The sequence below is a fragment of the Calonectris borealis genome, chromosome 2 (genome assembly GCF_964195595.1).
Source record: "Calonectris borealis chromosome 2, bCalBor7.hap1.2, whole genome shotgun sequence".
NCBI lineage: Eukaryota > Metazoa > Chordata > Aves > Procellariiformes > Procellariidae > Calonectris > Calonectris borealis.
In genome coordinates this window covers 92,805,582-92,832,553 of record NC_134313.1, presented here as the reverse complement: position 1 = coordinate 92,832,553, position 26,972 = coordinate 92,805,582, and the positions used below count along the sequence as shown (strand labels likewise).

At 36.7% G+C, this 26,972-nt stretch overlaps 1 protein-coding gene across 6 annotated transcripts in view; it reads right to left on the bottom strand.

The window, feature by feature from the left end:
• The window catches only part of RELCH (RAB11 binding and LisH domain, coiled-coil and HEAT repeat containing), an 83,733-nt gene that overhangs the window by 55,433 nt on the left and 1,328 nt on the right, over window positions 1-26,972 (bottom strand). For 5 of the 6 annotated variants that reach the window (XR_012672447.1, XR_012672446.1, XM_075142521.1 and 2 more), the window contains exons 2-8: window positions 12,902-12,991; window positions 4,539-4,610; window positions 4,374-4,429; window positions 4,151-4,264; window positions 2,045-2,248; window positions 1,862-1,953; window positions 551-859 (exon numbers count right to left, since the gene is read on the bottom strand). Coding sequence is in view for 4 of the 6 variants with exons in the window: in XM_075142521.1 (XP_074998622.1) it covers window positions 551-859; window positions 1,862-1,953; window positions 2,045-2,248; window positions 4,151-4,264; window positions 4,374-4,429; window positions 4,539-4,610; window positions 12,902-12,991 (937 nt within the window). In the remaining 2 variants the exon portion in view is untranslated. The remainder of the gene's footprint in view (window positions 1-550; window positions 860-1,861; window positions 1,954-2,044; window positions 2,249-4,150; window positions 4,265-4,373; window positions 4,430-4,538; window positions 4,611-12,901; window positions 12,992-26,972) is intronic. The other variant, XM_075142520.1, reaches the window with a different exon arrangement.

Here is a 26,972-nt window from a genome sequence, read left to right as displayed (position 1 = left end):
ATAATCAGTTACCCAGTGAAGACTTGGCCCAAATTCAAAACTCAAAAAACAGAATGTCATCAGATACCTTTTCTGTTTTTTTAAAAAAAAACAACCCATACAGCTCTTGGATACTTTAAGAGAGTTATACACATCTACATAGGAAAAGTAAAAAATTTCCCAACCGCTCTTCAAGCAGAACAGAAGAGATTTCATGATGAAATGAAAATTTAAAAAATAATGGAAATATCTTGTCTTCCCATTCACCATTTTGATTTTAGCTTTTTTTTTGTTGCAAGGAACAGGACTGGTTTTAGAAACGAGTAGGAGGTGAAAAGAAACCTTAAACTTAATACTAAAAATGTAGGTTTGTCAAATGTACTCCTTCCTAAAAAGATTAGGAACAATATGAAAATATCAGCACTGTACCCTAAAGGTATGTGAAGTCTTTTATTTCCATTCAAAACACAAATGATCTATGAATTCTGCAGAATTTTACTGTTAGAAAAATATCTATCCACTTCACAAGAATTTTTAACTAAAGCATTCCAGTTTAAAACTTATCACTAACCTATTAGGTTTATCAAAGTGGACTGCAGCTTTAGTTGATGAAGCGCAAGAGGACAGTTTCTCTGTTTCTTTACAGGGCACAGAATTTAGCTTATCATCTTTAGAAGTCCTTGAATCCACTTCAGCTGATAAAGAAAGGCTTGTTTCCTCAGTGTTTCCATGTTTATTGTCATTCTCAGAGCTCTTGATATCCAAGTACCGTCCATTGTCCTCTGAGACTGTGAGAGGCACTTGTTTTAAAGAAGGATGGGGAGCTACACCATAAACTGTTGACACAGCAAAGTTTTCATTCTTGAGAAAATCTATTTCACTAAAAAAGGAAAAGCAAAGAATGAAATATTTTTGTAGCTTTCATGAGAAGGTTGTTGCAATCACAAGACTGAAGCACAGAAATAAGGACAACATACTGAAGAGCTCCCTCTTCAACTCCAGTATGTTAAAAAATTCGTTTAACAAAAATAACTTATATCACACAAGCTGTTCAAATGAGCACTGGCTTAAAGGAGTTCTTTAGTCAATAATTAGTAGTAGGAAAAATGTTGCGCTCAGAGTGAGTGAATCAATGAAATAAGTGAATAACAATAGTGTTATCTTCTTCTGGCTGAAAACTGAGCACTGAGACACAAATTGTCATGAGACGGAACTCTATCTGGGATGCAAAACTTAAAAAACTATAGTGGTGAATTAATATATACTATCCCACCTGGCTTTGAAATGGTAACTATGCACGTCAATAAAGCCACTTAAAAATTATGCACTTGCCCATATGTTGTATTGGTGCATCTCTTAAGAGGAATGATATCTTATAGCTTACAGAACCATATGTTTTGACCAAACTTTTAAAGTCTTTTTTTTTGTTGTTGTTAAAGATACTGTCATATCTACTAGTCTTGCTCTGCAGAAAGAAAAACTGTGTTGAAATAAGTTATTAAAACAAACCTCTTTCTAACAGTGTTTGCAGGCTGTACACACCATAGTATTAAGGAGTGAAATAAAGCTGACTGAAGAGAAAACCTACACAAAACACATCAGAACTGATTCTGTTTTCAAAGTAGTAAATAAAGAAGTTGCATTGAAAGAACAAAACTGATTACAAAATTAAATGATATAGGTAATAAAAGGGAAATAGTTAGTTTGAAGTCTCTTCTTTTTCTAAATCAAATACCATGTATTAAAAAGGAAGGACTGCCCTGCTCTGAAGAACTCCTAGTAATTTTATAAGTGTAAGTTGTATGTTTTCATATACGTGCTAGAAAAACATTGAGAAGTTATTCCAACATTTATCAGCAGTTGAGCAGTGATAAGTACATACCTCTCAAGTCTTTGGATTTGTTCCATCAAAGACCATTTCTCACTGTTTAACACACTAATTTGATCTTCTAATTTTTGCACTATTAAACACTGCTAAATACAAGATAGAAACAAAAGAATTTAGTACAACAAAGTTAAGTAGTACTGCAAACAGCTGAAACATTTCTTCTGTACAATATCTTACTTCTATTGACTGTGGTGTTGCTTCAAATACAGGGACGCTCCCAAGTATAGGAGTAGCAGCCTCTAACTCGTCATCTTCTACACCAACTGATACATCCACCACATCCCTCGCAGTAACATGATGGTTTCCAAAGTCACGATAGAGTTGTAACAGGTCAGGAGGTTTTGGAATGTTCAATCCTACATCATCCCAAAGTTCAAAATCCTTCAAAGGAATAAGAGAAACTAAAGTACACAATATACTTTCCTTTTATTTTTATTTCTCTTCATCATTTGATGATCATAAAAAAGGTCATAAAAAAGCAAAATAATCATGTCAAGATTGCATTATGGTAAAGGAGATGAAAGCTTAAATGAGATAGCAAGTAACAAAACTAGAAAAAGGATCCATTTCATGACCTGACGCAGTTTCTCCCTAAAGGTAGTTTTAGGTAATGTACTAAAGAGAGGACCTTCCAAAAACACATAGATCACAATTTTTTTTTTCGTAGGATGTGAACACTTTTTAAGAATCAGATATAATATTGGTCAAATTCTAGCAGAAGCCAGTGCAGTTGATAGAAGGCTTTCTACTGATAGGGGTATCGTTTTGTTCCCATCTCATTCACAAGTACAGGTGTAATTTTCCAGAAGCAGAGAGTCAAATAGCTCTGTAGATGACTGACAGACGGGGTACAGATTCTCAGTGAAATTTGGACGTAACTATTAATTGTGCAGAGGTGTAAACAATACTAGGGCCTCCTATCTCAAATCATCACTATATGTCCTTCCTTTTCTCATTGACATGTTACCATCTTATTATTACAAGATTATTCCATGTCCGTAAATGTACAAATGTGCATGTGCACTGTTATACAGGAGTTGTTATGATTTCTTTAAAAAACCTGAAATTTAATGTCATTAAGTTTGGGGGATTTTTAAACTTTTTTCCTACTGTTCACAATTTTCACTATATTTTTCCATAGTCTGGTTACATACATCTATTTGAAGAAAGATTATTTTCTGAAAGAATGATGTGAATAGTCTAGAAAAAATTGTGTATTCTATATGTTAATTGTAGTATGCTTATATTTACTTTTTAGAATTAAGAACTTTCCTGGGTTTTTTTGCTAATTGTCTTGCAACATAAAACATTTTCAGTTGAGAACACACAAAAAGTAAGGATAAATTATTCATCTTTTCTCTTTTTGGGGCTGTATCCTCACAAGTATTTGTATGAAACCTAGCACTGTTAAACTCAAATCTTAAGTGAATGATCCAGAAATTTTATTTAACAACCCATTTTCTTTACAGATTAGGACAGGAATTGTAGAAAAAATATAGGACTAGTTATAGATACAACTGGTTGAAATTCAATATTTAATATTGAATTCAATATTTAATTCTTCTGGCAATATTCCAGTTTTGCACTGAATTGGATGTTGATGTTACTGGGTGTTTTGTTCACCCAGTAACAGTCAGAATGTAATTAGAACCATCCAAACATTTGAAGAAATTTTTCCCATGAATGCAAGCCAATAGGCACATAAAACTGATCATCTTAAGAAAAATGCATCAAAGCACAGCTATGTTTGGAAATATCTAAGATAACTCCTTATTACTGAGAGATTCTCCAAAACTTTTTCAATGCCACAGTATGATTAAGTATACTCATATACACATATATGCCCAGGAGATGACAAACAATGAGTATATTGTATATCCTGCACCAATCAACTCAGTATGATTTAAGGAAAAGATTATGTTCAAAATTTTACTACATCCAGATCCTTGAGTCTAACTGAAAAGGTGTCCATCAGAATCCAGGAAAGTGTATAAGTACCTATAACTCACAGTATTTTTCTTCTTGTTTTGCTTGCTTTAAAGAATGCAAGAATTCTGTCTCCTTCCTACAAATTTTGGGAAAATACTCCTCAAAGTGCTGTGTTTTCAAACCATGCATTATATATGAAAATGCTAACTAACATATTTAACTCTCAGAATACTCATATGTAGGAAGTGAACTACATGCACAGGAAATATCATGTAAGTTCACTTGAGTTTATGACAAGATCAGAATATGGAAAGCAGGCATGTAAAAAAAAAAACAAACACAAGAAAACTTTACCTGATCATGATTTTCATCTGAAAATGTTATTGATGTTAGCTTGTAACTATTCTTCAATAAAAATTCATTAACTAGGAAGTTTAGAGCTCTTTTCTCAAGAGGTCTGATTGGCTCCTGAAAAAAAGAAAACAATACACTACATCTTTGGTTCATCTTCCTTCCAACTACGGAAGCATATCTGTCTTAAAGTCAATGCAAAGCTCAGTTATCACCAGGCACCTACCTGAATTTCAGGACTTGATTTATAATTTTTTCGTTCCTGCAAAGGAACTTCGTTTTCTGGGAAGGAAAAAAAAAGTAACTAAATTTTACTCTTTCACACAGAATGAGCTCAGCTACTTCTACATTGTTCAAAGTAGAGACTTAAGAAAAGGTTTATGTACACCACCTGCAGCCTGAGTCAGGTTGGCTCGGAGGGCCTGTATGGTCTCCTTGGCTTTCCGTAGTTCAAACTCCAGGACTGGACAGGGATTTGGATTAAACACACACAGGCATCCAACCAAGGCAAGGGAAACAAAAATAAAATATAAAAAGCAAGGATGGGTGTGAAAAAAAATATACAGTTTGTATTAAACAGAAAGCATGCAACCTTTATGGAACTTATGAACACATGCAGCAGAGTTGGTCTGAAAGCAAACTGGTGAACATTTTCCATAGTTTCATTGGCCTTAAGTTAGTTAAATCAAAATTTCAAGCTGTCTGACAAGGACTCGCTGTAGGCTTTTGGGGTCTTTTTTTTTTTTTTTGCTTGCTTTTAACTTTGCATATTACTGGGAAACATTTGTTATTTCTTCCCCGCTCTTACAATCAGCTGATACTGTCAAATATTTTGATTTCTTTGGGCAAAGGGAATATGTGGGCAATCAGAGGACAGATCTAAATGAAGCAAATACATGCTGGCAGCAGAGGAAGCTGTCTCCATGTAGCAAAGCTTAGACCATGAAGTGAATGTACTGTCCCATTGAGACTACCAATTTTTCTTTTAAATAAAATTATACACTGAAATTTTAGTAGTTTAAATGCCAGAACTTGAAACTTTATTGTACCACTAAGAATAATCTCGTTTTAAGTCTCTATTAAAAATAGCGGAGTTTTAGGAATACCCTAAAGTTGATTAAGATTTTGACTTTAGTTAAATATACTTAAGAGATGCGTAAGACAAAAAAAAAAAGCAAAATATGCAGCTCTCCTGTAGTACTTACAGAAAAGCTTGAAGCAAAAATATCTTTGCTCTGTTATTCTTAAAAGTTTCCAGTGATTCTAGACTATACAACACTTTCAATGATCTAGAGTCAGCTTTAGAGATTCAAAAATATGTAATGCTAGCTGCCGTTATCACCTGTTCCATCTCCCCACCCCCAGTCACTGTTATGTGTTTCTCATGTTCCAACGTTTCCTCCAAAAAGGGCCAGTAGTGCTTTGTTTGCACTGGAATTTCATGTGTTTTGATGTTGAGGTCATACGTATACTGTGGCTTCAAATTTTAAAACTCTGCACTTTTGCAAAACATACAGTATATGTTCTTTTTATAGCCATTTACAGTTAGAGCATCTAAGGGAACCTATTTAAGGAACTACCAGATAATTACATGCATTTCATTAATTCTCAGATTAATCTAACCACACTTAAAATATACAGTCACCAGAAAGAAGGATTCTTGTACTAAACTAGAAGAGATGAGCACAGAACACCTACCATACTGAAATGTTAAACTATTCTAAATAGATTATCTAACATTTATTTTATTCCCATGCAAAACTAAAAATGTTGTAGCTGCTTTTAATAAGAAAATATTAATGAGATATCTAATCATTGCCTGGAAACAATTTAATATGGCATTTTGAAATATTTACACAGAGGACAATGCATGGCAGAAACACTGCATTGGCTCTTGCTTGTAAGAGATGTTACTGAAGACGACAAATAAAACGTTTTCCTCTTTTGAACATCTGTTACTAAGAATCTTTTGATAATTAGCACGCATGGAAAAAAAGATTCACTCAGTTTGCATTTATCCATAAAAACTGAAGGAGTAACTACAGTACACCACACTTGCTACGTGAAAGTAACTTGTTTGATGCACAGAATTTTACTGCAGCGATACAAAAGCGCAACTGAGGATACGATGAATAAAATATGTAAAATCTCTCTAGTATTCAGCAATGCTGATCTGCAAATACTTCTGTGCAACAAAGTTAGAAAATGCTTTTGTAGTAAAGTATCTAATAATTTTAGCACTTCCTTGCATTTAGTTACTAATTCACAGTTACGATTCTAAGTTGTAAGCTATTAATTTGTTCGTTTTTGAAAATTGTAAAGAATTCAAATTAAGTAATTCTTTTGATGGAAATGACTATGTGTTAACATTTTATTGTTGTAAAATATTTTCGAAGACCAGAACAGTTGCAGATCAGGAGTGCCCTGCACTAGAATGATATAAATAATAAAAAAAAAGTTAAAAAAACAACACAAATGAGAAAAACTCAGGAATCCCATTAAGGAAAATAGGAATAAGACATGTCTGAAGGCATAGAAAGCCAAAAAACTCATGTCAGACAAACCCATGTCAGACGGCAAGAATTAATTTTTAGTGAACTGTCATGATGCTGAAAATTCTTGGAACCCATTAGGACTTTACCCATTCAACCTTAAAAGTAGATTACTCTGCTGCATGTTTCTCTGTAAACAGTGGAAGATTCTGGACATAGTATATTTGAGAAGTTGTCGCTTGGCAGCATGTCACAACAGCCACATAATTCTACTACAACACAGCATTGTTACAGTTGTACCTCATCTCCTAGTCTTACTAATGCCACCATTATAATTGCCACAATACAAACCTTGATGCATCTAAGTCAGTCACAAATTTAGGTGTTATTTGAAGAAGTTTGTTTGTAGCTTTTTTATATAAGCATAAATATTTGTAAATAGCTACAGCGTAGTTTCAATCAGATTTTAAATTACGATTAAAAGCTCTTTATTTTAGAAGCTATACTGAAATGCAATCTTTTGCCAAAACATGTAATGATTTTTAACTCAACATGTGTACTAATGAAATCAACACTGGAAATCCCCATTTGCTGATGATACAACATTCTCTTAAATAAAAAAAACCACCTCTAACTCCTTTCTTTGTAACCATCGTCAAGTACTGACTTTTAAAATAAATGATCTGATCTCTCTCTCTCCCTCTCCTTCTGTTGTAAAGCTTATGTACCTTAGAGAAGTTAAGCCTTCAAAATCATTGATAAAGCCAGCTAAAGTTTAACTTCATGCTTGACTGAACTGATAACACGTATAACTCATTATAGTACTTGGTTAAAGGAGCTGACACTCCTTAAGAACGAAACACAGAAAAGTTTTACCGCAGACAGCCTAGGAAAGGAAAGAACCAAATCGATTCTCCTCTACATCAGGAAAGCAGAGAACAGAAATTTAGAGCTCTGAGGTTGTTTAATCTTCCTACAAGGAAAGGGCATTTCTGAACAATCTGTTTTGCCTTAGGCAAGAAAACTGTTCTGAATTTAAGTGGCGCTCTTGCTTTTTCTTTTTATAAAGAACTCAAATCACTACAGCTACCATTCTGAAAAAAAATTATTTCTTACTTAAGAGTTGAATCTTTCAAGCAAGCAACTAAGCACTAGACCAAGATTTTCAGATTAGCCATTTTTCAATGTTTCAGTTTTCATGCAGCTAATCTAATACACCTTAAAAGAGAGGCACATATCAGGAGTGGGTAGCTTGTCTACTCAGCTTCGAAATTTAAAAGTGAAGCTTTCTCAAGGATCTTACTCTATTCACCCACATTTGTTAATGACTTCATAAGTTACTGAACCATAGATTGAGAAGTTAGCTATAAAGAACAACCTGCGATTTGGGATACTGAACAAGTTGAGATCTAGATGAACAGCAGTCTGGCTGGGCCAAGGCCAAAAAGTTGAAGAAATAAACAGTACTTCTAAAAATTTTCAGTACTTGCTTTTGTATAAGCAGTATTTTTTCCAATTATACTAGAATTTTTACATTTGACATATGAATCATCTTGTCACACTTTTGCATACTTCTGTATGAAGTACTTCAGACAACAGTAGAAAGGTAGTTTTATGTTGTGAAGCCATTATATGGCATTCTGGCATTTTCTTTTAAAAGTAGTTCTCTGAAGTATTAAGGGCCCCTGTGCTTACCTAGCTTTCCTCAAATTTGGACATACTGTTACAAGTTTTGTTGTTGTTTGTTCCTTAACTGTCATTTCGAGTTCTTCCTCCTTGTAAAGTCAATTTGGAATGCTAGATGTCCTAAATTATGCCTTCTAAAACATGTATGGCATCCCATTACATTTGATGGATTTGTGCATACATTTTAAGTCAACCAGAAGAAATTTAAATTCTCTGACTATAGTTAGCAATGAAGCCACTATCACAATATACTTCAAGACCTGAGGTTTCCTAATTCCTGCTTCCCTGATAAAAGTCCTAAGAAGAAAAGAGGTGACCATATTTACAGTCAGTGTGAAACACTTCAGGACGTAACACGAATAGACCTGAATCAGAAAGTTGTACTACAGCACGAGAGATGACTATCAAGCTACAAAAATTATGATCAGCATGAGAGTTCATGAGCAAGCTAACAGAGAACTTGTTATCATTCTAATAGCGGGAAGCCAACACTTCACTCATTAGCCTCATTAAAGCTTTTAAGTTAATGAGACAGGACCCACTACAGAGAAGACCTGAGCTACAGCAGACTCGTCTTCAGGTTCAACCCTTGGAGTCTATTGACCTGGAAGGAAATTAAGGAGGCTTACAACTGCTTAACAGGGCTTAAGACAGGAAATGGAAAGACAAAACCAGACCCACTTCCAGGATGAACAAATTGAACACGTAATGTTAGCAAGTGATTGTTGTATTACAGATGCCTTTTGGTTTTGTTTTGTTTGGTTGGTTTTTTTTAAGATTCTCCTCTGATTTTGATTGCACACAAGTAACAGTACTTATTAAAAAACAAACAAAAAAGGCTCTATAAAAAGCAGAAACCACGAACCTAAGTCTAGATAAATGAAATCCTCAAAAATAATCAAGTGGTTTTTGAACTTGTCTCTTCCCTTCAAATCCTGACAGGGACAGTATTTTATTCTGCTGATCAGAGATGCATAGTCTAGCCAGAAATCAATGCTAATGCAGGGAGACCTGAGAACACAAATGATTGAAAGGGAGTTTGATTATGAGAATTAATTTTATTATCATTGAAAACACAGCATTCCGTTTTTAAAATTATCAGATTCTCAGAACAGTAGATGTCAAAGCAGGTTAGCAATACTAAATATTTTGAATTATGGAAAGTAGGGGTTTTAGATCACAAACATACTTGTGCACACTGTCAATTTAAGATGTGGCAGAAGATTCAGTTCCTTAGACCGAATGTTAGATGACCTATTTACACCAAATCCTGTGGGTATTTGACTTCAAGTTAGGTGTACTCTTATTCCACAGGAAAGGAATAGGTTTTCCATTCTCTGGTTGTTTTATGAAAATGAATATTTGGAGGAGCTTTACCAGGCCTTATAAACCCTTCAGTGCTGACTTTATCTTAGCACCAACTGTTTCAGCACTTAATACATGAATTTAGATTCAAGACTTATTAGTGTCGGAGGACAAGTTGTTTCCATCTAGTAAACTGCAAGCTCTAAGAATGCATATATTTTCTGAAACTCTTCATGGATTACAAATGTATTATCCAATTTGTTACACAGCTCTCTATATTTATGTTAAGATCAGGTAGATAAAGAAGAAAATTGATGTTTTCTAAATTGCAGTTAGTTTTGTCATGCTCATCCACATCCTGACTGGCTTCTGTGACTTGCATCTTTTCAGTCAAGCTGATAATAATATTACGGAAGAGACTCACTTAGCTTCCTTTGATCAGATTTCCCAAGCGACAAGTTCACACCAACTCTTCAAAACGTGTTTGCTTCTAGGCCAAATTTTGATTCTAACGCCAGATGGAATGAACTGGGCTAACAGATTTGAAATACTGAAATCCATTTCAAACAAGAGTCTTTCTAGTTATTTCCAGGAATTTTTGGATTGGTAAAGTAAAAAATATGGCAGCTAAGTCTAACACCATCCATAATGGCAAAACAGAAGTATGATGGCTTTGGATGGTATATATGCACATTTTTTGATTTGGTGCTTTCTAACATTGCCATGGTATGAAAGTATTCGTAACTGGATATGTTATAACTTCAGTTTTAAAGTCCTTCTGACTCAGGACCAGTTTCTTTTAGTGACTGGTGTGTATTTATTTCCTATCCTTCATTTGACATTTGACCAGGGAATTGACACGGGAATCATGGGTTCTGTCCAAACAGTAAATAAAACAAAGATAACAGCATGAGAAAGGCATTTACAAAAAGAAACTATTCAAACCTCACTCTCAGAACTATCAAAGGAAAAATATGACTATGAGATCATGGCCTCAAGCTTTCACAACAGATTACAATTTTATCTCCTAAGCATCAAAGCCCTTCACTGAGAAGAATGAATATGAGAAGAAATAAGCAGGATGGACTTCCAGTTATGTTTGAAAGTACATTTGCAGCTAAGAACTACGTCAAAAGCAGAAGTTATTAGCCAGAGTTTGTTCAAAGAAGGAACTGGATATGAAAAGGTTCTGAAACCTCTACTGACATAGTTTTTTTTATGTGCAAATTAAATACTTATCAGTTTTCTGAAGTTTATTGCTCAGGTAGATGGTTTTAAACAGAATTGAGGCAAAAGATTTTAAGCAATTATAATTGAACCAGAATTTTAAGTAGAAATAGGATCTTTTGAAAACTTCTGAGTCTTTACAAACATCCAGAAATATCCGGTCTTGCTTTGTTCAAGTTCTTATGTCACTTTTTAACAACTCTTCAGAAAAACCTCTCTAAAGGAACACAGAAATGTAATGTAAATATCCTGCCATATAATTTGCTTGTCTATTACATATGACAGTGGTCAGTCAATATACTGTAATCTTCAAAAATCTCTATCTATTTTAGGATGTACTTAATTAAATTTAATATTTAATTTTAGGACATATTAATTTCATACTGGAAGCAATCAATATTTTGTCATTAATGTTCCGTCAGAAGATTAATGGTTCTACTGGATGTCAATTCTGACTGGTTTTTACTTTATATAAGCATCTTTAATCCACTCCAGTTACTAAAGATAGCTACTGAAAGATCAAACTAGCTTTCTCAGGAATACTTACTATTGCCAAGAAATACTGACTAGAAACAGGAATAATCTACCAAGCTGATGAAAAAATTAAAATATTCAAAATTTGCTTGTTTCTTCCTTGTATTCCAGGATTCAGAGATACTTGGGTTCCTTAAACACACTTTGTTTAAAGATTAGCTGTGTATTTACAGCTATTACCCCCTTAAAACTGACTACCTATATTGAAAAAGACAATAATTAGATAGTAATAAGAATCTGGAAGTTTCCATATAAATTGAAGAACAGTAAGTACCTATAGTTCCAGACCAGAGCACCAAAATACCTGAATGTGCTTCATGTTCATTAATTTAGTCCAGTCCTTTACCCCAGAAACACTGGCCAGGTAAGAAAAATGAGATTTTTCCCAACACTTTTGTTTCTTCTCTCTGGGACAATACTGGTTGCCATTTCAGACTGACTGAGAGAGGAAATTTCAGAATCAAGATCCTTTACAGAACTATGTTTCACCAGCCTTTCTTTGCCTAAGCAGGTGACAGTGTTTCTGCTAGGATGAAGCGTGGTGCAGAGCAGAGACAACAGCGTAGAACAGAGACACAGCAGCTTGCATAATTTCAGGTTTCATAAAGCTAAACTATGTGAACAAAGGTCAGAGCGTGGACAACTTTCATGTGCTCATGACATTAAGCAGTATTAATTGACAAGAAGTAGCAAAGTTCTGTAGCAGTTTCTAGAGAGCTTTTATGGGTTTCTCTATAGAAGCTGTGAATAACTTAACATCTTAACTTAGAAAACAGCCTGGATCAGAGAAACACAGCTCACATGCAAAAGAGATTACTATAATAATTTCAAATATAAGAGAAAAGCAGTCTCTGCCTTTGGGGACATAATCATAAATCCTGAAATTAAAAATGCCACAGGCTCCTAAGTTCAGAACAACTGCAAGAGGCAAAAAACCCTGTCTCTTCTTTGAAACAATCTTATACAATCAAGAAATCAAATGGGAGAGAAGAAAAGCACTAAAATTAAGATTTGTAGCAAACAAGATTTATGGAACGGAGAAAATCCCAAATTTACTCTGGGTTTGGTAATGCTTGTTTGATCTACACATAAGCTATACTTAAGAGATGACTTGCTACAGGTCTTTACATCAGAAAGTTATCACCCATATAGTAGTAGTCACAGACTACTACATAGAATATTTTAGTATATGTTTCAGCTAAACAGTAGTAGTCAGTAGGCAATATCAAGATACTGTTCTGTTGTCAAAAACTGGGCACAATTTTCAAGTATACTGCTTGCTTCTACCCTGGTGACATCTGGAATCATACAGAAGTACACCTGCCTAAATATTTACAGTAATTATAGTAGAAGTGTCTGAAACATGATTATCATTAAGTGACTAGTTAAACCACCCCAGTGAAGTCTTGTCATCTTCAGGAATGTTCATTTAAATATACTTATGATAGAAACAACAAGTCAAGCGGTAAAGTTAGCATTCCATGATTCCTAAATCAGACAAAAAACTTACCTGCTACTCTTTCGTCCGTTTCCCTATTGCCATCATCAGAGTATCTTGCAAAATCTAAGGAATCAAGAGTACTGATGCTTCCAGCACGATCTTAAGAGGGACAAAAAAAAAAAAAATGATATCAGTAAAAATCCTGAAGAGTTGACTGGCTTTGATAGAGAAAGTCAAAACACCTTCTCATTTCAGAAACTATAAATCAAAGGCTAAGTAAGTGTTCTGCAAGACTGAAATTTTACTGCATTTTCTAAAAGTCTGTCTCTAGTAAGGAGTACGTCAGTAAATTTGAAAAAATACAGCATTACAGCAAGTTCAATGAACAGACACTGTAAGAAATTCACTCTTGCTCTCCCCAAAAGGCGGCATTTCTACCCTGTCGACAGCAGACGAGGAGCAGTGCAGTGTAGCGCTTCCCCTTTTCCACAAGGGCCAGGGACCTTTGCTTGGACATGCAGGTGAGCACGCACAAGAAACCAAACAAATACAAATTCTTCTGCAGCAAGTTTCAAGCAGTTCTGTTCCCATTTCACAGAAACCTGTACCTGCCCCAAATATGCTACTTCCTTTTCCCTTTTTTAGTATTTTAAGGTATGTTAACGTGACCAAATACTTTTCTACATATCTCTTGATCTAGCCACTAACTTCAGTGCATACCCACTTAATACAAGATTTACTAAGGAACACATTACCTAGCAAAATTAAAGCAAAGCAAGTACAGTTCATGCTATTGCAGGTATAATATTCACACTCTAGAATTCAATTATTAATAAAAAAAAACATTCAAGAAATTCAGTAACCAGCATAAGGTTTTGATCTGACCTTGACATTTTTCATTTCGGAGGGTGGGGGTGGCGTGCGTGTCAAACAAAATTTAGTTTTGATAATTTCAAGTCTGTTGAAGCACACATTCATATTTTTATTAGAAAAACGTGCAACGAAATTACTCGGTGACAGAACCCAAAATAAACAGAACATGTTCCTAACACAATTGAACATGCAGAAATTATATTAAGTAACTTAGTATCTTTCCCCTCCTTTTGAAATTAGTTTCTAGGTAGCACTTCAGAAATAATTTTAATTACAGTAGAGCTGTTGTCACATTAACAAAGAACAAATTCCACAGTGCTGTCAAAAAACCTCATAACTGTCAGTGGCAACAGAAGCAATTTCATCACTTGTCAGTCAAATTCTGCTGTGACTAACATCACAGAAAGTATTTAAATCCCCCCCCAATTCTGCATTATGTCAAAAAAAAAAAAAGAATCTATTAATGAGTTTCTTTTTTGTATGTTTGAGCCTACGTTGTCCCTTAAGGTCTTGTGACACCCTCTCTACATACAGGCCAGCACTAGACTGAAACAAGAGCACCTGGATTGAGACTGATTAAAGCATCTACACTCACCTGAAAAGCTATAAAGAATACTAAATTTGCCAACACTAGCCAAGTTACACAGTACCAAAAACTAAAGTGCCTGGCAACCCTAACTTGTCTGTTTTATGGACATAAAGTATACAGTTTATATTTAACCACAATATTTTTTTCCATGACACTGCTTTGTCATCCAGGCAATGAAACAGACTATTGCTCCTCAATGAGTCTCTACTCAATACTTAGTTTTAAAACTCACTGTTCATTTGCAGGTTCTGGTCTTATCTACTGCATTTTTTCCAGACATTAATCTGATTTAATAATTCTCTCTAGGCTGTTCTATAGCACTTAGCAGCATAGTACAAGCTCTTCTTTTTACAGCGTCTTTGCAAAACGGACTGTTGTGAAAATCAACCAGATTTTAGAATCATAGAATAGTTTGAGTTGGAAGGGATCTTTAAAGGTCATCTAGTCCAACCCCCCTGCTGTGGGCAGGGACATCTTCAACTAGATCAGAGCCCCATCTAACCTGACCCTGAACGTTTCAAGGGATGGGGCATCTACCACCTCTCTGGGCAACCTGTTCCACTGTTTCACTTTTATATATGGGGAACCACATTTAGAGTGGTTAAGTTCAACAGTAAACATCAATTTTGCATGCACAGCATGAAAGTATTCAGAGATGACTTTTCAAAACACCTAACACCTTGTTCAGTAAGTACTGCTCCAAGTACTTCATTGGGAGCTCCAAGATAATTTTTTGGAATCAAATTTAAGACTCAAGTTAAAGAAACAGACCACATTCAAATAGAGATCTCAATGAAAAGCTAATGTTTAAGAAAAGTGACCCAGTCTCATATATAGCATCAGTATGGCAAAAGCAGAAATACAACTCTGTTTCCACCTGCAGTCCTGCCATGTTCACAGATCAATTTTCTGTTTCTCTTATGAAGCAGGTAACATGAAAGAAACTATGCTCAAATTTTCAGGAGAGGTCAACCACATCGTAATTATTGAAGCCATAAGCAACAAAATCTTTTTCATATGACTAGTGGCACGCTTTAGAGGCAAAGGCTCCTCCCCCCCCACCAACTGATACAAGAAATTCAGCCATAAAACACAAACTTATTGAAAAAAAACAGTTGTCTAGAAAAAAGCATGGGGTAATCAAAGTCTATATATCAGTATGTACACAACAGAAGCCATTTAAGAGCATATCAGCAATTGTAAATCCAACAATTCACAGTTCCCAACCAGTGAGTATCAATCAGTTTTACAACCTTAACAAAATAAACTGAAATAAACTAAATAAAACCAAGGGTTTTAATGATTTTAACACCCAGAAACTGCCTTAAGCACCACATCTACATGCACAGCAGCGATTTGTAAGGTTGAAACTTGTACATTCACCATTTAGATTTCTCCTTATCATTACAGTGTTCATGACAACAGCAAACATCTGACACACGCTTTACATACGTTGGCATTATAAAGAGACACAAATATCTGGATTCAGATTGATTAAACCAAACGGAGATGTGCTGAGGAACACCAGCCTCATGGCCTGTTTCCTGCTACCATTATTTCCCTCTCCCAGTAATGCTGATCTTCCTTCCCATTACAAAAGTATCTGCCCCAGTTATCATCATCGCCTGTCATTACTAAACCAAGCCAATTTGGGTGCTAGAAGACATTATGTCCAGTGCTCAACCTGAAGATAAGGTTTAAAATGAAAACTGACTTTACGTATCGCATTGGTGGAACCTGAATCTACACAGAGAACTGTGTACAGCTATCCAAATAAATGCTAAAGGAAATGAAACAGTAACAGACACAACTGTATACACACACAGGCTGAATAGTATCTTCTCAATTGAGTATCCCACTAGATGATATATATCGCAGAACTCAATCAAGTTGGGACATTATAGCTTCCATAGCACAACTCAAACTAAATGGTTAGCTTGAATAACGTAACAAGACTTCTACCACTACTTTGCTATAGGATACTGCCCTTAAAATATGTGGTGTGGCTACAGAAGTGGTTCCTGCTGTTAAGGTAAGAGGCCACCAGTGCTGAAGCACTTCAGCTGAGACATCCCCTAGCCAAACTGGCTCCACAGGCATCAATGAATCATCAGTGCTAAGTTTATACCCTGCCAAAGCCCCAGCTACGGGGAAAGCCCAGTCACAGATACTGTTGCAGTGCCACAGCTCCCACTGAAGCAAGTGTTTCAAGCAGAAGGAAAGGAAGCAATGGGGAGCTGCTCCCTCTGCCTTCAGTGCTGCTGCAGCTACTTGTTTCTGCTACCCACCTGGAAAGACAGGCTTCCACCACAGCCAGGCTGGATGAGGTCCAAATGGCAGCCCTTGCACTCATACTGCAAAGCTTGTAGTGCCACATGGCCCCTGCCTGCTTCGGCTACACCGCAGCCTCTGCCCCGAGGCACAGTCAAGGCTGAGGGGAGGGCGGGCAGCAAAGGGACCTGCTGCTTCTATCAAATGCCACGGCAGCACTAGTGACCTGGATCTTGCCCTGCTGGGACTGGGCGAGATGAATTTTGGAGGCGTTATTGCACAACATATTGAAGCTTCTCAAGGAACAGATACAAGCACCGTACGGGAACTTAGACAGTGGGTGTAAAGAGCAAAGAGGGATTTCTGATAGAGCCTACTAAGGTATCAACCATGGGATAACAAGGTGAGAAGAGAAAGCTAAATGAGGCAGTTAACTGAAAATATCGCCCAGGAAGGTGACGGCTGGCAAACCTGCCAGATACATCACCAACAGTAGAGTCATGGCACACACGTGCTGCCTGGCAGGGCTGTGCTGAAGACTGCCCAAAGCTGAACAGTGGCAGGCCTGGCCATTGCCTCACCTACCTAAAGTGCCACATGGGGGTAACTGTATCTGTTGCCTCAATCGCTGTCTTTGTAAGAAGTCATCAGTGGAGGTTTACCTCCTAAGACTAATGCCATTACCCAGAAAATTAAGGAATAACATCTTACAACCCCAAATTTACCCTTCCATAAAGAATGTACCTGCTCAGCAAAGGATGACAGGGTGAAAATGGTACCTCCCTGCTGGCAATGCAATGGCCTCATTCACCAGGAAAACAAGCAGGGCTGTTTGAAGGAGGGGAATTGGCAAGGGAAGGGCTGTGCTCAGCCACGTAACTCACCTGAGGAATGTGAAACATCACCATTTTTCTGAGATACAAATAGTTGTACTCCAGTACACTGAGTGCAAGTATTTCAACTAAAGCATTCAGAAAAGAGAACTACTTTCTGAACTGAAAGGGGAAGAGAAAAAAGAAAAAATCAATTTGTTTTAGGAAAACAATGTATATTTCTTCACTTATTTTTTTTATTAAAAAATAAAAATCTTAGGTTTAAGTTATTCGGCAAAGAATAATCAAAGCAGAATCTTGCAGGGGGAAACCGCTGAAAAGGAGAAGTACGCTTTGGCTGAATTCTGTTTTTTTTCTAGAAAAAAACCCAATGTAATTACAGCTGTATGTGAGAGAATTCAAGCAAAATTTTCTGAGACATTCTTTCAGATTTATGAAAAGTGAAAAGCTAAAAAAGCCCCCTACTGCAATGTTTTTCAAGCTACAACCCATGGACTCTTACTAAGACAAGCTTTAAGATAATGAAGGATGCAGTTCCATGTAACTTTAAAAATACACAGAAATTTTTCCTAATGAGTTGTGCTATTGTTATGATTAAGCTCTCCCTCTTCCCAATATATACATACAACCCTTCTTGCATGGAGGAACCTCTGATGGAAAGTTTTCCATCCAAAACAAAATTATGTCATAAGGACATCAAAGCCGAAACTTTAAGGGGTCTGCAAATCAAAAGTTGGAAAGAAACTTCATATACATCTGGAAAGGACAACAGTACAACATATTTTATAGGGTACAGCTTATCTTTACATTTAGGACATCCAACCTAATTTTTAAGTTCAACGAGACACTGGCAAACCAGCAAGTACTCTGATAACAGATCCCGATTGAGAAGTTTCCTTCGAAACTATTCAGGTCTGCCACTTTTTTCCTTTTTTCTCTATGCTACAGGTACAATAAGAGAATGGTTGAAGTTCAGTCCTAAGGAAATGCAAGTGTATCTGTTTCTGTTGACAGTAAAGAAGTCAGCAAACTAGGTATTTTACCTACCTTAAATATTCAAGACCTAGAGTAAACTAGCCCTTAAGGCCACGCAACAGATGTCCTGCTCTCTTCTAGAGATCCTGGTCTGGAAAAGCATGTCCTTGAGTAACTTGCATTTTCAGCTGTCCTGCACAATATCACAGGCACAAAACAGCAGAAGCCAAGGAAACTGGGGACAGAGACTAACTGGGAGAAAGAATAAACTTCCTTTTGTATTTACTTGCACGTGCTTAAGCCCCCGTATCAGTACTGAACTGCACATATGCGTATGTGAATAAACCAACTGGCAAGAGGGATAGCATTCACAGAAGATGTGGAATAATGTAAACACCTGAAGAGCTTTAATGGAGTCCTTTCTACATTAAATCACAGAATCAGACATCATTAACACATTAAAAAGTGATCATCAATTCACAGTTTGTATTTGTGGCTGCATTATCTAGCAACTGAGATAGATACACTGTGCAATACATATGAAGAAATGAATTAAACTATTTAATTCCCCATGAATGATATTGCAAATTTCTTTAAGCCTTACCAAATTTCACATGACAACTCTGGAGCAATATCACTTTGAGAAATCTTAAATGGCTGCTGCATTTAAAACTTCTGATGTGTTTCAACTTGTTTCAAGCTTACCAATGCTGGATCAGCCAGCAAAGCAAACTCGATCCATGGCAGCAGATATCTGATCTAGCATAAAACCTTTACGGTAGAAACAGGCTTATGTATCAATTTTTTAAACCAATTTGAACTTGCAGAGTAAATTTTACCAGATCAACACATTCCACGTCGCTACGGTAACTCTGAGACAGAACTAAGAGCCTTAAAGTAATTCTTTGCATCAGGCACTAAATTGTAAGCACCTATCAACCTTGTTTTGCAACTGCAAGTGCCTCTTTTGCTCTCTCCCAGATGTTCTTACTCAATGAGACCTGCTGAATTTTCAAAGTTGGAATGTTCTGAAAGTAAGTCCTCAGACCATCACCAAATGAAAAGAAAACTAAGTTAAGTAAGGCTACTAGAATAAAATTAACTCTCAAGCTGTCAGAGCAATCCACTTACAAATTACTTAGAACAGGCATTCAAGATGATCAGGTAACACTAGTCCATGACAGGCAATCCAAACCAGATTGAAAACAGATGATCAATACATCTACCTATTTCATATTAATACAAGCTATCAAAATTCATAGGAAGTGTATGACGGTAAAAACCCTAAAGCTACTTGGAGAAAACTAACCTATGCTTGCTGGCCAAGAACAGAAGAAAATAAAAAAGAAAAACAATCACCAGATATGCAAAACAAATACTTTGCAGATACATTGCAGTAAAAAGATATAACCCTCACTCCCATGGCAGGCACACAGCAGAAGCTCACGAGAAAAATGAAATTGCAAGGAGAAAACAGATAGATCTTGCACCCTAGCCCAGAAATAACACACTCACTGAATTGGGTTAAGATACAGATGCACCTGAGCTGATCTCATGGAGAGCCATTCCAATAACATACTGCTTTTGTGGGGGGCTTACTGCATATACAGTCTCAGGCAGCATCCAAATTAGTGAAGTCTGAAAGAATTAAGCCGTCCCTATACAAAGCCATTTGAATGTTGCTGCAGTGAACACTGAGGTCCAGGGGCATATGACCTTGGGGAAAGCATCAAACTCAGCCTGGCTCCCTACATATGTGCTGCAGTGTGCTTGAGCTACCAAAGCTTCCCAAAACGAAAAAGCTAAGGGAGAAGCATGGCACAGAGGTACTTCTTCCAGCTCAAGACCCCAGCTGGCTTCAGCAGAAATCAGAAAGCATCAACAGCATCAAATTAACTCCATATGCTCGATGTTGCAGCACTGCATTTCCCAAAGTGTATCAATTAACTTGCATTACAAGGATTTTTCCATTCTCCACAGTAACCCAGCGTTCTGTTATATTCTCTGACATCAAGCAAAATTATATCAATCTAGTTCTTAAATGGTTGTCTTTGCTGAGGGACTGCTTGAAGTGTACAGATAATACCCATCTTAATGTCAAGCATTGTATTCTCTCAGTTTTCTCCATATTTCAATTCTAGTATGTTCCCTTTTCCCCAATTTCTACGTTTACCTCAGAACAGCAGTAAATTTTCCAGTTAAGTTTTAACAACATGGATTCTATAAAGAATTAAAAAATATATTAAAAAAAAATACTAAAAACTAGCAAGTAGAGACCAAAGCATCTCTCCTATGAGGACAGGCTGAGAGAGCTGGGACTGTTCAGCCTGGAGAAGAGCAGGCTCAGGGGCGATCTCATGAATGTGTATAAATATGTGAAGGGAGGGTGCACAGAAGATGGAGCCAGGCTCTTCTCAGTGCTGCCCAGTGACAGGATCAGAGGCAGTGGGAACAAACTGAAACACAGGGGGATCCCTCTGAACATCAGGAAACACTTTTTCACTGTGAGGGTGATGGAGCACAGGCACAGGTTGCCCAGAGGGGTGGTGGAGTCTCCATCCTTGGAGATATTTAAAAGCCGTCTCGACATGATTCTGGGCAACCAGCTGTAGGTGGCCCTGCTTGAGCAGGGGGTTGGACCAGACGACCTCCAGAGGTCCCTTCCCACCTCAACCATGCTGTGATTCTGTGATTATTTTTGCCATGATTTCTCTTACTCCAACAGTTTTGTCAAATGAAAAACAGCTGATAGCTCTCTCTCCCCTCCAACACCAAACCAAGATGAAAAAATACTTGTTATATAAATAAGAAATTCTTATTCTGTGAGTTTTTACGTAATAGTATTTCCTTCAATTCAACAGCAAAGTAATCAGTTGCATCACCATCATGCAGCATTATATTGCAGGAAGGGAGGAAGTAAATTGCCTCTCCCCTATGGTGCACCAGGGGAAAGAGTTCAGCATTTCTCAAGGGCTTTTTCAGCTTGGTCTGTCTTTTAAAAAAAAAAAAATCTTTACAAATTTTTTTAACTTTTCATCCAACAAATTCAATATACTTTGTGCCATGTCTCAGGCACGTGCATCATAAATAAAAATACAACCTTTACTGAGTCAAAGTTTTAGCCTATGCTAGAGGAGAATTCAGCGCAATTTCTCAAACCTGCATCTTTACAATACACCAGAAAACCAAATATAATTAATACATTGAAGATAAAGAGTTATAACTTTGAACACACAACAGCATAAGGTTTTATGACTTATCTTTATAAAATGATAGGAAAGAGACTTGTGATGCTATATTTTAAATAGTTCCATATATATAGACATTACCTAACTCAGAATTTGTAACAAATCTGAAAGATTCATTTTCCATATTTTCATTAATTCTCAGTTTATAGAAAGTAGAAGTCCAGTACAAATTTTGTTGCACATAGAGCAGCTTCCAACGCAGCTGATATTGATACCTACTTGATCATGACTTGCTTGCAAATACTAGACAAATCTTTTAATATCAGGTAATGAATCTCGTATAAAATTTCCAGCAAGCACTCTCTCAGCTGAACAGAATTTATGAGTCACATCTTCAGTCAAGAAAAAGATAGTTCTCAAAGGAAGAAAAGCTACAGGAAACTCGATATAACTTATATGGAATTGAAATTATGTACAGGGGAGCTTAAAGAAGCTTCCAATGGTTCGTTCTGAAATGCAAAGCTCTAGCTAATCTTATTGCTGTTTCCCTTCTTCTCCCTCTGTGCCACCCCCCGCCCCGCCCCCATCTCTCCTTTCCCTAACAGCAAAACTGTCAGAAGGAAATGTGTGCTGCTTCAGCACAAAGCCTGCTTGCTTTGCTGAAGCTTTCAACCAAGGCATGGTTAAACTCACACATAACTGAACTAGCTACATATATAGAGAGGTTCACTTCTGTCTTCGCCAACATAGAAAAGTAACAGTAACTCTGGCACAGAACAGAACAGAAAGTCAGGACTAGAGCAGCTACATTCCCCATAGCATATCTGTAAACATCCTGAGAGAACAAGAACATGCAAATAAATTACTACAAGGTAAAATATAACATGGACATATGGTACACTTGCTACTCAGTGATAACTTGGTATTTGCCTGTCTAGTACCAATGGCTACTAGTCTGTCCTTCTTTGCCCATCAATGTCATGCTTATCTCATGCTACTTTATCCTGTTATTTCTTTGCGTAGTTATACCCTTATGGGGACTAACCTGTCTTCTGAACTATCAACCATTACATCCCAAATCACCCCAACACAGATATCAGCCAAAGCTTAAACTATCCACTCATTCATCGGAAACAGCTTCCAGCAGACCCGGTTTCACTCATTTGACAACTCCAACAGTTACAGAAGTCTTAAACTAAGAAGCTCTTAAGCTATGAAGTGCATCTCACCGAAAACTTTTTAGGAATACCAGTGTCGGTAAAATGGAGGGGGGGTTTAAAGCAGTCACAACTGGAGAAAGTTCACCTGGCTTCTCTATCAGTAAAGCCAACATCAGAGCACTATGAAACCTCTCAGGTTTCATCCAGGCATTACTGTTTTCTGCAGGGAACTCAGCTCCCCTTTGCTTCAGCATTACATACAAACCTGTTACTCTTTCAACTGTTTTCTGTACTTCTTTTAAAGAGACAGCATTCAGTTTCTCCCATCTGCTGATACTAGCAGCTTTGATTATTTATTTATCTGCACCTTTCCATCCTGTCCTTACTAAGAGGAGCACCTTTCCCAAATCAGGTAGTAAAACCACTGTCTTACTCACAAGTCATCATTCCACCTCACAGCACCTGGAGAGGTAGCAAACAAGACTACATATTTTTTGCTTACTTTCATAAAGTAACAAACAAAAGACTTCAGCTGACAACAATAAAACACCTAACAAACAAAGAACTAGTCATGAGAACAACAGAAGTTTTTTGTCTTCTTCCCAATTTCCTATCTTATTTAGACTGCCATTTAGGCTGAGATATAATGAACTGTACAGCCCTGTTCTGCTGTACATTCGTACAAAACAAAAATCTGGTGAAACACTGATCATGACAAGGGCCTGCACATAGTCACAATGTCTGTAACTCACGATTGAGAGCTGTTACCAAGACACCCCTTTCTCACAAAAGCATAATCAATATGCTCCTCCCATGTGGCTTTTTCCAGTAGGACCCATCTGAATTTCAAAGGCTACATGCAAAAACAGAGACACTTCACAATATCTGAAACAAACAAACAAACAAAAATTTCCCAAATCGTAAGCAAAGCCAGGAGCTTACTATGAAGAAGCAGCAATACTTTATATTTTTGTACTCACAGATTAGCTTAATATAACTGGAATCAAGTCCCCAGAAAGTTATAAACAACTTTATTCTGGAAATAACTAGAAACAAATAATCTGAAAAATATAAATGTTCAAACCCTTCTTTATGATTTTCATTAAGGCTATTTCAAATTTTGAGAATGTTGAGCTTCTGTAGCCATAAAGAAAAAATAAATGGCAGATTTTAAGACTAAAGCTAGTTCTAATAGTGTATGCTGCATCCCTTCAGGGAAGGACATTCGCCAAGCATAGCAATCGAAGGGCATCATATCAATCTCATTAAAAAACCGAAAGGTTTCTTCACCCACTATGCTCAAGCTTGAATTATGGTCACATGTATATACAGGAAAACATGTGAGGTTCCGGCACAGGTATGAGACATTTGAGCCACAGTTTTATTTCTAAATTTCAAGTGTCTCAATTCCTACTGTACTTTCTTATGCAAAGATGATAGGCAGGGGGACACAAATTTAACATGTAGGTGCTAACCAAAGCCTTTAAAAGATCTGGAATATTGTAAGAAGGAGGGACTTCCAAACCATAGCACTCATATGAGTAGCATTAGAGAAGTGGTATAAAAATGGTCTAGCAGATGTGGAGCTACTGCTATTGAAACCAATGGAAGAAGCCGTCATAGAAGTTTGGGAAGATCTAGCAGAGATACAGGACATGAAGGATGTCTGTACACAAGTGCTGTGCATCTAAAGGAACAGTGTTGACTCTTTCACAAAGTGAATTTGCTTCAGACCAGAAGAGCAAAGTTGCTAGACACAATATACATTTCCATATTTTTCATTACAACATATCTTAACCTGTGTTTGCAGCCGTGATGTTACTGCTGCTGGAAAATGGAAGGGTGTTTTTGCAAAAAACTAAGAAATCCTAGTCATCTGACTATCATTTGCTTTTGTAATCAAGTGCTCTGAAGCATGGTTCAAAGACAAAATAGCTTCTAAGTCACTAGCTGACCACATGATGCTAGATGTTTAAATCCTATGATACTTCATTAAAATCTCTTTATAGCAGTCTGTAAAGAGAAAGATAAGAAAAAACAAAAGAAATTCCAGCATGCACTCATAGTTTAGCTTGCCTAAAAGGATTCTGAGAAGTGCCAATGAACACTTGCACTGAAATTCTCCCATTCTGTACAGGAATGCACAGTACGAAAGCTTTCCATTGCTCTGTGGAAATCCTCAGGCAGCATTCCAAACATACTTCACATTCAGTAAGAACTGCCAGTCACACTTTTTCTGCATCCACTCAAATAATCAAAAACCTCAGTGTAAAACCATAGAAATTCATCTAACTTGGGGGTAGGGAGGAGCAGGTGCAAAGCCAGTGCTGAGAAGAAATTCTGACTTTATATATCAACAGAAATAAAGAACTTTTTTTTTTAATCTGACCACATTAAGAATTTTTTTTTCACTGAAGCATAAAATTCAAGTGACCTTGAAATGACAATCATGCCAAACTCCGCTAGTTTCTACATCAGTAGTTTCTACGAAGAAAACTATTGGCTTATTCTCAAATACCTTTTGGCATATTAAAGCAAGAGAAGGCACCTGCACTACTCTCACATACATTCTCTGCAAATCTCCATGTGAGGATCCACGAATGCAGGCACAACAGACTGGACTGGACAAAACTGAACTTTCTGACTAACTTAGGAAACTATTCAGACTTACTGTTGGATCTGATCTGTGGCTTAGTCCTCTACCTAAATCCAGTAATATCAGATGCTTAAGAGGGAAGTAAAAAGAACTCTTGCAAAGACCATGTAATTTTCAGCCCGTCAGAGTCTTCTGCAATCTATTTTTTAACATTTGGAAATTAGCACAAATTCAGAGGCATGCTCTTGTTGACATTAACCAGAATCAGGCTGAACAGCACTGTTGCAATTGCTAGCTCAATGCTAGACTCCAGACTGCAAGAAAGTCTGATGGCAGTAAGTTCAAAAATCTACTTGAGCTCTACAAAAATACATTTTTTATATTGTTCTGGATCTGTCACCTTCCAATGTCACTCAATGTGAACTGCCTTTTGAATCATCGTTGAGACAAAAAATTCCTTTGCAAAGCACACTCTAACCTGTTGTAGATATCAGATTTCACAACACTTAACCTTTAACCTAAGGTCTAGCATGGTATTTATTTTTAGCACACCTTAGTATTAATAAACTGCTCCAAAATAAGTTTTAGTCCCCGCTGCCCCTCTCGTCTTTTTTTAATAGTGATGTCCCATTGCCATCTATCATTCAGCAGGTCAGCACAATAATCATTAAGATGTTCTCACATAAGTGTACATTGGTCTGGGATTGCAAGAGGTCATTTTTTTGCGTGCATAACACCACAGTTACATATGCAGCTGTTTTTCTAATTCTACTGGAGTATGTACATTATCAATAACTGGAAACAACATATCCTGTTAACAAATGTTTAATTAATTGGATGAATTGATTGGAATGCCCAAGGAAGCTGCTTTTATTGAAACAGAAATTTATATCAGTTCCAAAGCCTTGAAGCACGAGTTTTTCCAACATTCACCAATCTTATAATAAAGACCACACTGAAGCTCTCAGCTGGACAAAGCCAAGTATTAAATTCTAAGTATTCATAAATAAGATAACCAGAATATAAACAACACAGCACGAATTAAAACCAAAAATCCATACCATTTTTAAAGGATATTGAAAAGCAAGAACAAGTTGAAAGTTTAGAGGTTGAAAGTTTATTATCCCAGCCATCTACATACTATTAGTTATTTCCAAATTTTAAGTCTAACATTAGAAACTTTTTTTAAAACAAACAAAAATATGGGATTATTTACGAAATGCCTTTAAGTGTCCTAGAATACACATAAATAAGCCTTTCAACTGTCTGCTAACCACAACTCCTTTCATTTCCATGCCTTCCCATGAGTTCATTAAGTCCTCAAAAGTCAGGTGGCTGGGCAGCTTCTCTCTCTCAAAGCCACTTCCACAAGCTACCTCCTTTTTAGAACTCTACATTTCTTGAGAGTAACATTGATAAGACACGCAAGTAATTTTATTCTAAGTCATCTGCTCTACTATCAAAACTCAAAACCTTTTAAGGCCAGCTACATGGTGATTTTCCTAATATCTGCACCACTTTTTCTCCCAAAAGCTACACTAACCCAGTATATTTACTCCAACTCCAAATCCCAAAATGGTTAGCCGAAGACTGCAGGCGTTGGGTAAACATGCCAGTATTAATTATAGGAAACATTGTATTAGTTGTGCATGACC